At 37.1% G+C, this 15,299-nt stretch overlaps 1 protein-coding gene across 4 annotated transcripts; it reads left to right on the top strand.

Moving 5' to 3' along the window:
* The first annotated feature begins 640 nt into the window (after positions 1–640).
* LOC122047044 lies at positions 641–14,727 on the top strand. Of its 4 annotated transcripts, none has more exons than XM_042608074.1 (14): positions 641–692; positions 4,785–4,928; positions 6,132–6,174; positions 7,773–7,799; positions 7,872–7,970; positions 10,203–10,381; positions 11,143–11,329; positions 11,416–11,523; positions 11,655–11,756; positions 11,919–11,939; positions 12,096–12,154; positions 14,047–14,137; positions 14,252–14,368; positions 14,525–14,727. In XM_042608074.1, exons 1-13 carry the CDS (start codon positions 649–651, stop codon positions 14,321–14,323), a joined length of 1,176 nt encoding a protein of 391 aa, XP_042464008.1. In that variant the 5' UTR covers positions 641–648; the 3' UTR covers positions 14,324–14,368; positions 14,525–14,727. The 4 variants fall into 4 exon arrangements, with proteins under 4 accessions (XP_042464008.1, XP_042464009.1, XP_042464006.1 ...); XM_042608075.1 differs by lacking the exon at positions 641–692 and adding an exon at positions 706–944; XM_042608072.1 differs by lacking the exon at positions 641–692 and adding an exon at positions 708–944 and having other exon boundaries at positions 4,675–4,928.
* The last annotated feature ends 572 nt before the right edge of the window (positions 14,728–15,299 follow it).

Here is a 15,299-nt window from a genome sequence, read left to right on the forward strand (position 1 = left end):
TATTCATTTCCTAATAACTTTCTGAGCATTCAACGAATGTAAGAGGCTTCTCCGCCTTCATCGAAGAAGATCTTAGTGCTTTCTTTTGTGTTGGATTAATAATCACCTAGGTTGTAACCAAGTAACTTTCTTTACCTCTTTATTTTATTAGTTGTTAAATTACTTTAAGTTAATTGTGTTACTAATCTTGTTTGAAAGATGGAGAAATGCCCATTTTAAATTTATAAGAAATCCACTCCTCTCTTGCTGACCGCACGAGTCCTAACATAGATACATAGATAGCTCAAGCCGACGAGGCTATTAATTTTTTTTATTTTAGAAGATTTTTTTTCAACTCACGTGTCAACCCAAGCCCACTCTAGATCGATCTGCATGGATCGTGGGCCTAAGCTAATTGATCTGCTTAGACCCATCTTAAAATACATTGATAAAATTTTAACTCGATTTATTTAAATTATTTAGGATAGATCAATCCCATATTTTTTTTTTGATTTAAATCATTTTAGAACACTATGGTAGTTTTATTAATCCAAATTAATTTAAATTCACAAAATCAATTTAATTTAATTATATACATATACATATTTTTTTAATTTTTATAACTAGTGATACATATTATTTCGAATTCAAATTCGATGGCCACATGTCATGTTCGAGGATGGCAGGCGGTGGACACGACTACACCTGTGCAGGTAATCGCCACCTCCACCTCTTCTTCCTCCCAATCCGTTGCAATATTCTAAATCTCGTCGCTTCTCGATTCATCTCCTATCCTCTGCGTGTCATCGCCCTCTGCTAAGATCCACTTTCACGATCTTCTCCATTCCAAATCAATCGAGAAAACCCTTGCGGAAACCTCGGTCCGGAGCTTCTTCTCTATCTCTAAGGCCGTTGGATTGGAAGTTTTTTTAGTACGATTCTCGACATTTGGATAGCAACGCCAGGTAGTCTTGATCCCTTTGTGCTTGTGTTTTCTCGATCGTTGGCTGAAATGTATTTGTTATCCTGACACTGAAAGTTCTGGGCGATAACTTTGCAGATAGTATTGTTATGGTTCTTCATTGTGCATGTTCTTGATCTTTGATCGATAGCGAATTCGGCATTTGCGTTGCCTTTTCTTAGTTTTTTTTTTATTCTTCTAAAGGGCATATGAAAGAACATAGAGAAACTTGTTTTATCGTTTAAAAGGTTGGGATAGTTGGATACTTTGTTGTTTTGTTTTTATAAACTTTGTTAATAATTTGGTCTCAGCAACTCGAAAAAATAAATTAAAATAATCTTTATGTTATTCTCTTCTCGATTAACTATACTCGTTAATCGCTAATAAAAACAAAACAAAATTTCTATAAGCACCTCATCGGCTCTCGAACCGCCCTTCCCGTTACAGTTTTTCTTCCTCCTCACCCTCAATGATTCTCGGCGGGGAAGCTGGCCCGAAAGCTGCCTTCCCACCTTGCAAAGTCCGCGAGCAGTAAGTGTATCATTCCCTTTTATTTAATTTCCTATGACATAGAATGCAGGTTTCTATCATAATTCTTCTATTTTCTTCAAGTAGCACTGCGACTTTAGGAGGAGAGCTCTGACTACAAGGGATTTGTTTTTCCTCTTGTTGTTCAATTCACGTCTTGGTAAACTACATTTGAATGGAGAAGCAATTAATTTTGCTAGCTGTCAGTGCCCAATTTTAGTAGTAATTTGGTGTCAAGCCTCTCAGGCTTGAGCAGGGATCCTCTGGTCCGCATTTAGCGAATCAGTGCCCTGGTCCATTGCAGTGATAGGTAGAATTCAATGGGCCCCCACCTGCTAAACAGATGGGGGCCATTAAATCCACCTATCACTGCCCTTGGTCCAGGAGCGGACGAGGGCAGACGAGACCATAGGATCCCACCTGCTCAGGCGTATGGGTAGCATCTTTTCCAAGGGGTTCATAATTTAATTGTGATCTATCATTCTCATTGTAATTCCCTAAAACACTTGTTTTTTTTGAATCCAGAAGCAATGTTTATTGAAATTTGCTAGCTGCCAGCGCCTACTTTGAGTAGTGTTTTGGTGTCAACAGGCTCCTAGGTAGGATCCTTTCCTCCCGCTTGAAGGGTGATTTGGGTTCCAAGTGTAGGCAATGGCTATCAGAGAATATGATTAGAGTATTACTATCTTGTATCAAGTCGTCAACACAGTAGAGAAACTGTGCTTATGGTAGCTATATGAGATTGCAGGGTGTCATGGCCGTGTTTTGTGAACCTTGTGTAGATACTCTGGGATAGTTTTGATGTGGTCAACCAAGTTCAGTTAGGTCCTGTTGTGTTTGATCCTTATGTCTAAGTGTGCAGGAGCTTAGGAACACAAGAAGTCGAGGAGAAGACGTAGCTAGCGAGAAGGATGACACGAGAAGGGAGTCGACGGGCTCAGTGTATCCGAAGGACGAGATGCTGCGGAAGGGTACACCAGCGGATGAGAAGGACGTGCGTGGCGGTCCGAGGGACGAGAAGATAGGAGGAAGGCTGCTCGAGGAAAAGGCTGGAGTTGGGTTCGGGTGAGCTCAATTCTGGACAGCCGGAGCATCACCCAAACGAGCAGAGCAAAAATGGTTGACAAGGGATGCTAACCATTTTTGGACGAACATTGTCGAAGGCGCATTCCATGAACAGTACGAGGGTGCCTTCAAAGGCACTTGAAGGCGCCTTCAGTGAACAATACTAGCCTAAAGTAACCGTTTGTTGTCGTTGAGTTGTGGATAAAACTTTATCCACTTGAAGGCGCCTTGAACCCTTTTGAAGGCGACTTCCACCCACGGATAGGATTTTGCAAGAGCTATAAAAAGGCCCCTGGAGCTAGGAAATATTCAACAACTTGAACAACAAGTATTGTACACTTTCCTAGTCTTTCTTTTGAGCTGTCAACTTCTGTAAGAGGCTTCTCCGCCTGTAACAAAGGAGAATTCTAATGGAGCTTTCTTCAACGCCTTGGATTAACAACCACCTAGGTTGTAACCAAGTAAATAGTCTTGTCCTCTTACTTTTCTTAATCGTCAAGGTTATTATTATTACTTTGCTAGTCTAATCTATTCAAAGGATTGAGAAATGAGTTTTTATTTTCGACAGCCATTCCCTCCCCCCCACCCACCCAAATCTTCCTTTTCCTGTGGGTCCCGCTGCACCAACACCTTGTACCCATTGCATGGATAAAGTTTTAGTGGGGAAGCTTTACGTTAGATTCGAGTATAGGTCATGGGTGGGTCGCGCACATCCTCTTTAGCGTCAGGATGAAGCGGGTCCTAACATCATAGGTCAGGACTCGTACTTGAATTTGGAGTGAAGCGAGTTAATGGTACAATGTGTTGTGGTAAGGTAACTACACCTATTTACTTAATGTACAGCGTGTTGCACCTATCACGGAGACTTGGACATCGAAGAGACAGAGAAAGACTTATGTTGAGTTTTGAGGTGAGCTTGGTGTTAAGCTTTAGTTGTTACGAGTAAGCTTGACTTGTCCAATTCATTTAATCAATACGATCCACTAGAGATTGTAACGTCAGGATGATGTTAATACAATGATGAAAGTTCAATTAAGGCAAGTTTGACCGGTTAAGATGGTGTGACCTTGGGGATGTATTTGTTTAAGCATAGGGATTGAATTGTGCATATGTGCTAGAAGATTGATACCGTCTTACAAAGTGAATGAAGTGATATTATGAATCCTTGTACTATGTTTAGAATTAAAGGTTGTAAGGTGTTTAATGATGTTTAGGATCAAAAGTAAGTTGAGTATTATATAGTTAATTCAATCGGGATGTTAAGTCCCATATTGACCCAATTATAGTGTGTTGGGTAAATTTTGGTTGAAACTGTAACCTGGAAACTCTTTTTAGCCTTTTTGTTCTTTACCTAGCATTTTTAATTAATTCTAATTTGGATTCCTTATGCATGTTATATCTATTTATCTTAGATTCCTTTGCACGTATGTATATTGTATCTATTTATCATGCTTAGGGAGAGAGAGATATTTTGGCCAAATGGCTGAAGTGACTTTACTGGGTCGATATGGGTTGCATACCCTTTTGATTGTATAGTTTCTCTACTTAGACGTTGGCATATAGATTCATGCTAGAGTTTAATACTGATGTAATGATGGATAAACTTAAGAGAGTGTAATGCATTTATCTTATTTATTTTATTTTTGCCAATCCTTGTTCTTTGTTATCTTATGGGAGGCTCTCCTTTTAATGTTACAATTCTTATATTCATCCTTAGATTACCTTAAGGTGAGTCGTCAAGCATACTATTGCTATTGTTGCTCATGGATATCACTACTATTAGAATTGAAGTTTTGTGCAATGTTTTAATTTCTTTCACTTTGTTGTTTATTTACTATCGTTCATTTTTTATTTTATATGAAATAACTTGTTATAGATTTGTTTATTTATTCATTCTACTTATAGTTCTTAGGATTCATATTGTGACGTTTCTTTTATTATGATTGTGTTATTATCATTTCTGCCTATTGATGATACTATATGAAGATATGTTGCGAGCACTATCTAGTGTCTCTGTAACATTTTCCAACAATCAGCACCTAGCACGCCTTTGAAACTATGCACAACGAAGAAGAGCTTATTTGAGGTGTGACACTTTGACTAATGGATAATCTGAAATAATTGTTTTTGGAATTCTCTAGGTTGGATATTTGCTTGCAATGGCTCATTCTAAAGCATCTTCTCGACCCGCTTGTTCAAGTCAGCACTGCTCAGATTGGGCTAGAATTTATTTGAAGTATTGTCTTTGCAGTGCAAAAGATGGTGTAGCTATATTTCTTGGAACTGTCAGTATCATCAGTTGGGGAGTTGCAGAGGTTCCTCAAATCCTTACAAATTTCCGTGAAAAATCTACTAAAGGTCTTTCAGTCGCATTCCTGATGACATGGGTTGTTGGGTAAAGTTTTCTTTTCCTTCCCCTTTTCAGTGTAATATGTTATTTACTTCTAATGTACTTTTTATTTTCAGTACAATATCTGATTTACTTCATGCATATTCTTTTTTTTTTTGTATCCAGTTAGCAAACTCAGCATTATACAAATGTTTTATTTGCACTTTCTCAAAACTGGAAAAAATTTTGGTGTGCCCTCTCTCATGTTTGAGATTTTATCACTTTTAACTTCACCTGGTCTTATTTTCCATTCTCAATTCACTTGTGTATTGGGGTTGCCGCTATTGTAGCATTTCGTAATGTTTGGATTTGTGCAATCCAGTTGGGTAAGGATACTTGTTGATTTACTTCCTTTTCAGTGCAATATCTAATTTACTTATATATCATGCATATTTAATTCTTTTTATTTGTTATCAATTCAGCAAACTTGAAGATGGGCAATTTTTTTTTTATCAAAATTTATCAATCCTGGATACTTTTTTTTGGGGCTGTGTGTGTGTGAGAGAGAGAGATTGGTTCCCGTTTAGCTTTACTGGCTCTTGTTTTTCATGCTTACTGCAGTCAAGCATATAGGAGTATCACTTGTTATGGGATTGCTACTGATGTAGCATTTCTTTGTGTTTGGATTAATCCGATCTAGTGGGATAAGGATATGTATTTACCATGATAATTTACACCTGAAAGAACAAAAAATTGTGCTACTCAGTTTTACAAGTATTGTACCAAAATTATATGGAACTCAACTTATGTGCATATAACCTGTCTCTCAAATGATGAACAACTGTTTTACGAAAAGAAGTTGTGGGCCAAAAAAACAGAGGATCATTTTCCTTCTTTTAAGGAATCCTTCTGCATTTCAAATTAGAGAAAACCCACAATTTTGACTAAAAGAACAAATTAGTAGTTTCCTAATTTGTCTGTTTAATTCAATACTAAGCACTGCTAAAGGTTAGGCCCTTCATAATTGACAGTTTGGTATTGTTACAGCAGTATGTTCTGTAGATGCCATCTTGGCTTACAAAATGTAAATAAAGGGTTAAACATGTTGAAGCACAGCCAATATTATGATTTCAACTGTTGTGCAGCATGGCCAATTTTTGTCATGGCTTTGTCATCATTGTGTCATTTGGAATATAGGCACTAGAATTTTTGCAATGCCCTGTCATATTTTCTTCCTTGTAGGTTTATCAGGGATTTATGTTTTTGCAGGGATCTGCTTAACCTCATTGGCTGCATTCTGGAACCTGCTACTGTAAGTCTATTTTACCATATTTATGCAACTTTTAAGTATTATTTTTAGGGAGTTATACCTTGTTCATTTTTGTTTAGTATTAAATTCAGGCCTTTGTTAGAAAATCTGTTTGTCTAGACTCTGGGGCTTTAATTACGAGCCAGTATTTGATAAAATCTCACCTTATAATCAATTCAAATTATTTGCCCTATATGCAGTGCTTCGCTTATAGTCATATGCATAAACATTAGTATGTTCTCTAAATCGACCTCCGTATATGATGCTGCTTTTTAAAGTTCAACCCTAGGTCATATCTTTAAGAATAGGCTAAATGTGTCACAAAGGTTCAAACGTATGTTTTTAGATTTTTGAGTTCTACCCATGTAAGATCATGACAACTTCTTAATACAATTTACCTTTATAAAAAAAAAGAATAGGCTAAATGTGAAAAAGCCTTTTCCTTTATCAAGATTTAATTTAATTGAATCACAAATAATCATTAAAAGGAAATATAAAGAGATTCCTTAAAAAATGCTATCGGTCAAAAGAAAAGTGTTGGAATCTTGGATTTGATTGTATTTTCAAGTCAATTGTGTGCCAACATTTTAAATCATTCTTATGAATTTCATATTAATTGACCTTCATCTCAGTTAAAACTCAATTTTTTAGTATGCGGTTGCATAAAGTATATGCATAAAAATAATGGTGACTTGATTGCAAACCACTTCCATGCGCCTTTTTAAACTGGTATAACTTTCAATCGAATAAATGTTTAATTCTTCTTATGTCCGTCTCTATCCTTCTATTTTTCTCTATTTCTATGTTATGCATAGTCTAAAGTCTAAACAAAATGGTTACTGCTGCTCCAATTATTTTACCCTAACGCCTCTTCTATGGACCAAGCTCTTCAGCATCCATATGCTGTTGGTTCAATGTCTTTTGAGTCCTTGTTCTATTATCCTTCCAAACAGATTAGAAGCACAAACATCACAAGCTAAAACATTATTTATCTAAATATCATCATGCAAACTATGACAAAAGGTTTCCCGTAGCCTTCACCTTCTACATGATTGTGCCCCCGCTCACAGGGTTAACCTTCTTGTTTACTGACATGTGGCATCTAGTTTCAATGTGGGCGCAGAGTTCTTAGATTTTGGTTCATGGAAAAGCCGACCATATCATGAACTTAGATTTTGGTCTGACTAGCAAGGTGGTGGATCAGGGGTTAAAAAAGATCCTTGTATTTGGAAGTTAAAAAGAGCTCAATTCAAAATTTTGACAATATCATAGTATTGGTATGAACAAATATTAATTCCGGTTTAATTTCAAGCGTTAGTTAGTGTAAATACTATTAAGTCAATGTTACAAAGATCAAGATCATCCATAGGAACAATGAGTAAACATAAGATCCTAACTTAATTATGGTCTTACTAATTAGAATATGGTTATCTAGGCAAATTTAGTTTTTAGGATGATAAGGCGTTGAGGGTAGGATCACAATTTTGACAACTAGGTTAGCATTTACTCATAGTTACTTCTTACCATATATAATGTCATTTAAAATTTGATGGAAGTTTGTAGGTTTTCAGAATGGCTTAACTTTACTCTTGTTCTTACAGTTGCCAACGCAGTTCTACGTGGCATTGGTGAGATTACCAACTTTTTTTTTAGAATATCCATTTCATATTGCTTATATTGCTGATTAATTGGCATTCCAGCTGTACACAGCTACCACAGTGATTTTGACAGGACAGACTATATACTATGGCCATACTGATCGGAGGCATAAATCCAACAAAAATATTATATCCAGTAAGGTAAGACATCAACCTGCTGTTCAAACATCCATCAAATAGGATAGTAATTTGATAAATTTTGAGTTTGTGTAGGATGCTTCCATATTTTTATGCTTAGTTTTATCTAATATCATAGTCTGTCCTTGAATAACACCGAACAAAGTTAGATCAAGATGATTAAGAAACTTGGTCTGATAAACCTTGCCTGAGGTCTCAATCTACATGGTGATAAATATTGCTTTGTCATTCTTAGCTACTGCAACTTGCTACAATAATGTCAGAGTGATACATATACAATTAATTGCATAAACGCCAATATTTCTTGAAACTTTGGCAAAGGATTGATTACCAAAAATGCTAGTTGGAATATAACAATATGATAATATAAGCAAGAAAGGTAAAAGGATTACATGATAATATAAGGAAGAAAGGTAAAAGAATAAAACCCAAAAATACCTCATGCCTATCTATATCTAAGATGTGCTAAACTCTATTCTAACACCCATCTAAACTCTCAAGTGTAAACTCATGCGTGACACAATTAAGTTGGGTGAATCACCTAAAATCATCTTAAAGGGTTCGCTTTAGCACAAAGCTAAGACTATTAGCCCAAGGGGTCACTTTGGTGAATATTGGAACTTTGTGGTCTCTCGCTAAAGTTGGTAGGGTAAATGGTAGGCCAAAACATGATCTCCCAGTAGATGTTAGTGGTTCTAATAATCTTAGGCACATAGTATCTCACAATGATACACATAACGTTCTTATGAAATAGGTATTAGCAACTTTAATTGCAACAAGTCTATGATATCTCAATTTGTGCAATCTCTAATCAGGTATTACCTAATTTCTATACATCCATAAAACTTCATGTGGTCTTAAGGCAGGTATCGACCAATACCATAAACCCCACATGCCATGTCATCAATGCACGGAGGCCACTTTTGTAATCATTTGCCTAAAAGCTCCTCAAATAAGTCTTAGCATGCATGGAAGACACTCTTCATACCCTAACCACCCATGTCTCTCACCATTTGGATGTCTAATGTGACATGATAGTATGAGTACTGATCATACCATTATATCAATCTCTAATGATGAAGCACTGATTAAGCATTTGTAAATTGAATTTATCAAATACTGGAAAAAATCTTAATGGGTCTGGGGTTAATATGGACGAGGCATTAGCACTGGGACTTAACTACCACCAATGAGTGACACTGTGCAAATCAACTCTAAAGGTTAGTCATTGTAACAACCTTTAGTAAGGAACCACATCAAACTTCCCAGACAAACACCATTGAGATCTCTGAATCAATGGACACAACTAAGGAAAAATCAAGAAAGCAACATCATTTATAGCATAAACACTTGTAAGTTGGCAACATGACTGTTGTTCCAAATTGGGAAGTGGAACTCCGACTCAGGTTGGTCTGTTCATGTTCCAGGAGGGAGGATATTCCTGCTGTTTGTTCATGTATGAGGGGTAAGACAAGCAGAACCCTGCTCACAAGTCAAGAAGAAGAAACATTCTCCTCACTGTTGAGAAGGGGAGTTCATCTGCTGCTAGACTGAGCACTTAGGGTTTCTTGTCTTCCTGCTGGGGCTCAGGTCAGGGTCAGGGTAAGTCACTCGGTTGCCAAAGGAAAGGAACATTAGCGTTAGCAGAAGATAGGATACATCATCCAACTGTTCTGCTTGCTTTTGATGAGGAAGGATAATGCTGGAGCTTGTGGGGAGGAGTTGGTTTGCGAGTCATGAAGGAGAAGAGAAGTCACTGCTGGAAAGAGAATTTGCAAGGCCGAAAAAAAAATGAGGGGATGGGACTTGGGCACAATAGGAATAGGAGTCGGCTAGGTCTCCACCTGTTAACCATTTTAAAACCCAATTCTCCACCAAACCAAACTAGAACCAACTTGATTCACCTTCTGTTCAGCTCAATTATAGCTAATCTGGCTCCTATTAGAATTTATTTTGATTAAGATCAAAACAAACTCACTTTGATTCCCACCTAACTACAACCATAAGGAGCCAAACAAACCTCAAGTTGAACAGCAAACAAATCAAACAGCCCAGCCCCATACTTATTGGTTCAATTTTAAATCAATTGGATCTACCTCAGTCCATTAATTCTTAATTAGCCACAATCATGAATGGTTGCTAACTCAAATACAAACAAACCTCCTAATTAAACATTGAGGATATAGTGTGATTCATTTTGAGAACTAAAAATTTACATATTTAGCTTAATTGCAGACCCAAAATTTTTGTCAGGAAAATGAAAACCTTTTAGGCGATGCAAAGAAAAGCAATGTTGGTGGTTACAAAGGAAATACTGCAAGTCTTTCTGAGGAGAGTAACACACAAAGTTCACCAATTCCTGTTACTGGACCATCAAGTCCTAGTGATTCCAATGGAAGAAACTTCTATTTTGTGTAAGTTCCTTATCTTCTATCTTTTTTCTTATACGAAGCTTTTCTCATTGACAGACTATCCTTTGAACTATGGAGTTTGTAAGTCATTACTTCAAAACAATTTCTACTATGACAGTAAGTCAACTATTTCTTGTGTTTCATATTTATTTGTGTGACAAACCTTAGTTTGGTTAACTAAATCAGTTATACACAAATAACCTGATGTCCTATTAAGAACTTCTGATGGGTTAGAATGATTGAGTTAAGCCGATAATATATGAGGTATAGAATTTTCATTCATAAATGTAATTTCAGATCAAGTCAACAACTCTGCAAAATCTTTTCTTATAGATACTCTATTGAATTTCAGCAGTGTAGTATGTGATAAACTGTTCATCAAAGTAAATAGCTAGATGGATACCTTATGTTTCAAGCTGTGTCGTTGTCCTTTCACTTGCCAAAAAAATTAGAATTGATTTTTAATTGTCATTCTCCGTTTCATGTGGCAGAAAAATCTCGCAGTTGATTTTTATTCAGTACAAGGAATCTTGTCATAGTTGAATTTGGAGCTTGTGGGTTTGCATTATTTGAACAGGCGACAACACAGAGATTATTAGATAATTAACTTTGCTAAAATTCAAATCTTCAAGTTATGGTGCTTATTTTTTCAGATCTATTATGAATCCCCTAATTTTTGTTGCATGTGTTGGTGTGTACTCTATGCACTACTAGTTGCTCCATGTTTTATTAGTTTTAGAAGGTTACCACTCTAATGATGCCAGGTCAGCTCGATCTTTATCAAAGAGCCCTGTGCCTATTTTTGGCACTTGGTTGGCATATTCCCATGAGGATGGAAGATCACATCACCTCAATGATGGCCATCATGATCAGCAGTTTGCAGCAACAGAACCTTTACTTTCATCTCAGTCTGCTCCAACCAAATTTAGTACTAAAAATATGCTTTCTTTGGTAAGCATAAAAGAGCTGCTTGAGAACCTTGTTTTGTACAGCCTGAGAGTACAAGTTCCATTCACCAAATCATTCTTCATATTCAGGTACCTTCAACTGGTCTTTTGATTTGCATTTGTGTTTACCATCTTTGCTTCCATGATAATACTGAACCACATGGGATGGTTGTACAAGTTGGCCGCAAGTTGTTACAGGTAATTCTTAATTAGTAGATAGATAACTATTAATGGACTGATGTTTCTCATTCCCACATGCATTTGAAGTCTTTTAGTTCTTAAAGATTACTACTGGATGAATTGATCATTAGCTATAAGACTTGTCATAGAATGAACTTCAAGGTAATGAAGCTAGTGGAGCAGGCACCTTGCTAGGTTGGATGATGGCAGCTATTTACGTGGGGGGAAGGCTTCCTCAGATTTGCTTAAATGTGAGAGTTGCATGCATATTTTTTTGAAGTATTCTGCAATCTTTCCTTTTGCCTTTATCTCATAGTAAAAGAACTAGGGAGTAGGAGTTAGGAGAGATGGTGAAATTTAGCTACATTCTTGTCATCAACATGAATTTTCTGACTCGTTGTTGTACCCTGCAGATTAGAAGGGGCAATGTCCAGGCAAGTTTTACTCAGACATGCACGTGTTTGCAACCTAATAAACCACCATAAGTGCTGGGTGTCAATATTCCTTCAAATGCTTGGATCACTCGGTTATTCTTTATGTTACATATACTCATGTCCTTGGGATTTTATTTGGGTTTTCTCTTGATGCAGGGTCTCAATCCGTTGATGTTTATATTTGCATTGGTTGGAAATATAACTTATGTGGGAAGGTATGATTCCCTTATTGAATGTTTTAGTAACATATGCATAAGTCTCGTTGAATCTAAATATTTGGTGAAGTGGGCTTGGTCCTATGCAAGTGTTTTCTCATCAATAAACTAAATGTACTAAAATAATTTTTATCCACAAGATTCTCATCAACAAACAAAATGTAAGGTTTTCTGAAGATGTAATTGCTAAGGGTGGTGACAGCTGCCCTCATCCATCTATTTTCCTTTACTTCTCATTAGAAATCCTTCCTGCAGCAAAGCCTCCCCTTACCCAATCCCATGCCATGAGCTCTAATCAAACTCCATCCACTAAAAATTTGCTCATCTACATCACACTTGAATTCTGACGACCACCTAAACCACTTCCATGTGGCAAAAGGCGATCCGCTAGCCCCCGCCAACCCGTCCCTAGGCCAATACAGATGAGGTAAATCACGGGTGACTACTAGCCATTACTACAGGTGGCAAGGCATGAGGGGGAGGCATGCTCGGACACACCGAGTTTTGACCCCAAGACCTCATGTGGCAACACCCCATGCCTTAACCACCGCACCGCCCTGAGGGGACACCTTAACCACTTCCATACAACTAGTATGCATTGCTCTCATACATGGAAATCATTGTACGACCACCTCCCAAAATTCTCACCATTAAGCACTGCCTTTTCCTCGACTCACTACCTGATCTCATGTTTTCAATTGCCATCATGCTTGTGTCACCACGAAAGCCTATTTTATCTCTCTTCCTTGTTTTGCGTCACACAGTACCTCCAGATCACTGTGCATGGGACTGCAATTGGATTGGCTTCAGCGCTAGGTAATAGCTGGATTGACAATGTCTGTGTTCTTGTGACTTCTGTAACTAGAGCTAAGATCAAACCTCTAGATTGTTTTGTGGCTGCTAGCAAAGCAGCTCCTCCATGGATGAGCAGGCCAAGGTCATCCATTTGTTAGATCCTCCCATGGCCCATGGCTGGTTTTTCTTGCCACATGGTTCTACTAGTCTAGGGAGATTCATCATCTGAGCTTGCCTGCATCTCCTTTCCCTTCACCCTAGCACAATTGGTGACCTTGCTGCTCTCTGCTATCAGTCTCTTGCACTAGTTTGGGAACAAGCAAGACTTGGGGATGGGATATGGTTGACTTCTCCTTTAGGCATCCTCCTCTCGAGGATACCTCAGACCAATCTCTCTTTGTTATAAATCTTCCAACTCTCTAATAAGGGCAACAGGAAATTTCTTCCTATTTCCTCTGCACCTCATCAGCATTTGACCACCTCTTCTTCTCCCTTTCTTCGTTTGACAAATTTTTGTTTTGTTTTGTTTGGTTTGTTTACTGTATTTGTGCTGTCTAAACTTCAATGAAGACTTCAACTAGAAAACATCTTCTTTTCCTTTTATTAAGACTAACAAATGGTTTTGTTGTGCTATTTCTTTTTTCTTGTTCCTCAAGGTACTGTGTGATGTTGTATGCCAACCTAGGGAGAATCCCACTCTAGAGATTAGATCCTGAGATATTCTTTCATCCGTGTATTACTGTATTTTCTCTCTTTATCCTCTCTTCAGATGCATTTGATTTGAGGTCAAAGATAATGTTGGTTGTGTGTTAATATAAGCTCAAAGGGATCCTTGGTTACATCCTTTGTTAACGTAAGTGTTAAAAGTAAAAGAACTATTAAGCATTAGGTATAGTGGGTTTACTCCCACACTGGTAGTTCTAGGTTCCTGTTTTATCACGAGTCCTATAAGTGCTTCTTACAACAAAAACAAAAAAAAGAACAATAAAATCATTTGTTTCTCTCCTAACTCTACAAATGTAGTACTAAAAACCTGAAGATATATTGGGTTTTTGTTTTTTTTTTTCTGTGGTTATGATTTGCTTCTGTTCTTGCAGTATCCTCGTGAAAAGTTTAGCTTGGTCTGCAATCAAGCCTAATCTTCCATGGTTAGTTGATGCTGGAGGATGTGCCATACTGGATGCTTTCATATCCTTTAGTCATGCGGATGTTTCCTTGTTTTTTCCTTAGTATTTGTTTGGGAGATATGATCGAAGCTATTTTTTTCTAGTTTTGATTATTTGTGATCTTTAACCGTCACAGATTGTCGTCCAGTTTGTCTACTTTAGATATCGACAACCCAATAAATCTGCCTCGGACAACAATCAAGCTTAATGGAGAAATGACATGCATAAATATCAGCAATAAAATTCTTTTCAGGTATCTTCACTCCTTCCTGTTTTGTCGTATATCTGCTAATAGATATGACAGCTTAATCTGACAAATGTTAAAGATAAAAAGTTTTGATAGAATTCCGGTTAATGAATTGGAAATAGTAAATATTGTCCTTTGTTTGTAAAAAATCTTATTCTACAGATGCTGAACTGGTATCCTTGTGGATTCTACGTATTCTCAATGATATGTGCTGCCTCTGACAGTCTCTGTTTGGAGTTCTGATAAATGTGTACAGATGCTAAATGTCTTTGGTTGTGGTTGAGCCAGAACCCGTAGACTCAGCCGGTTTTGGTCTCTTGTAGAAATAAGTAATTCCTATATTCCTTGCTTTTGGTTTCTCTTCATATACTCCTTTTTGCTTTTGTTTTACGTTCGTGCCAAAGACTGAGTTGCTTCTCAGTAGCTTGGTGAAAAAAGTTTATTCATTTATTTCCTTTTTCTTTAGTTCCTCCTAGAAACCAAGTTACTACACGTTGCTTCTACGGTTGATTCGATGTTGCAGTGCCTCACCTCTCTTTATAGATCCTACGTGGATGAGAGAGGGGGAGGTGGGGAGGAGAGAGATAGAGAGAGGAGGTACTGCTGATAAGGGGATGAATATTTAATTAATTCGATTTATAAATTAAGTAAATTAATTAAAAATTAATTTAATATTTACTAACGGAATCGAATTAATCTAACTTTGAAAAATCTGACAACACTTTGAAAATAATTTAGTCATATTTAGTGTACGGGTTCTTTATTCATAAGAAATGAGTAACAATAAATTAGAAGGTTCATTTACCCTACTCAATAAATTAGGAGTGATTTCTAGTCTATCATTAGTGATGCAGAAGAAATCTACTCACACCATTGACATGATGATAGAAATTCACCTTGCATTAGGGAGTGATGACCTTGAAGTTTCTCCTCGTGA

This window comes from Zingiber officinale, chromosome 2B (assembly GCF_018446385.1).
Source record: "Zingiber officinale cultivar Zhangliang chromosome 2B, Zo_v1.1, whole genome shotgun sequence".
NCBI lineage: Eukaryota > Viridiplantae > Streptophyta > Magnoliopsida > Zingiberales > Zingiberaceae > Zingiber > Zingiber officinale.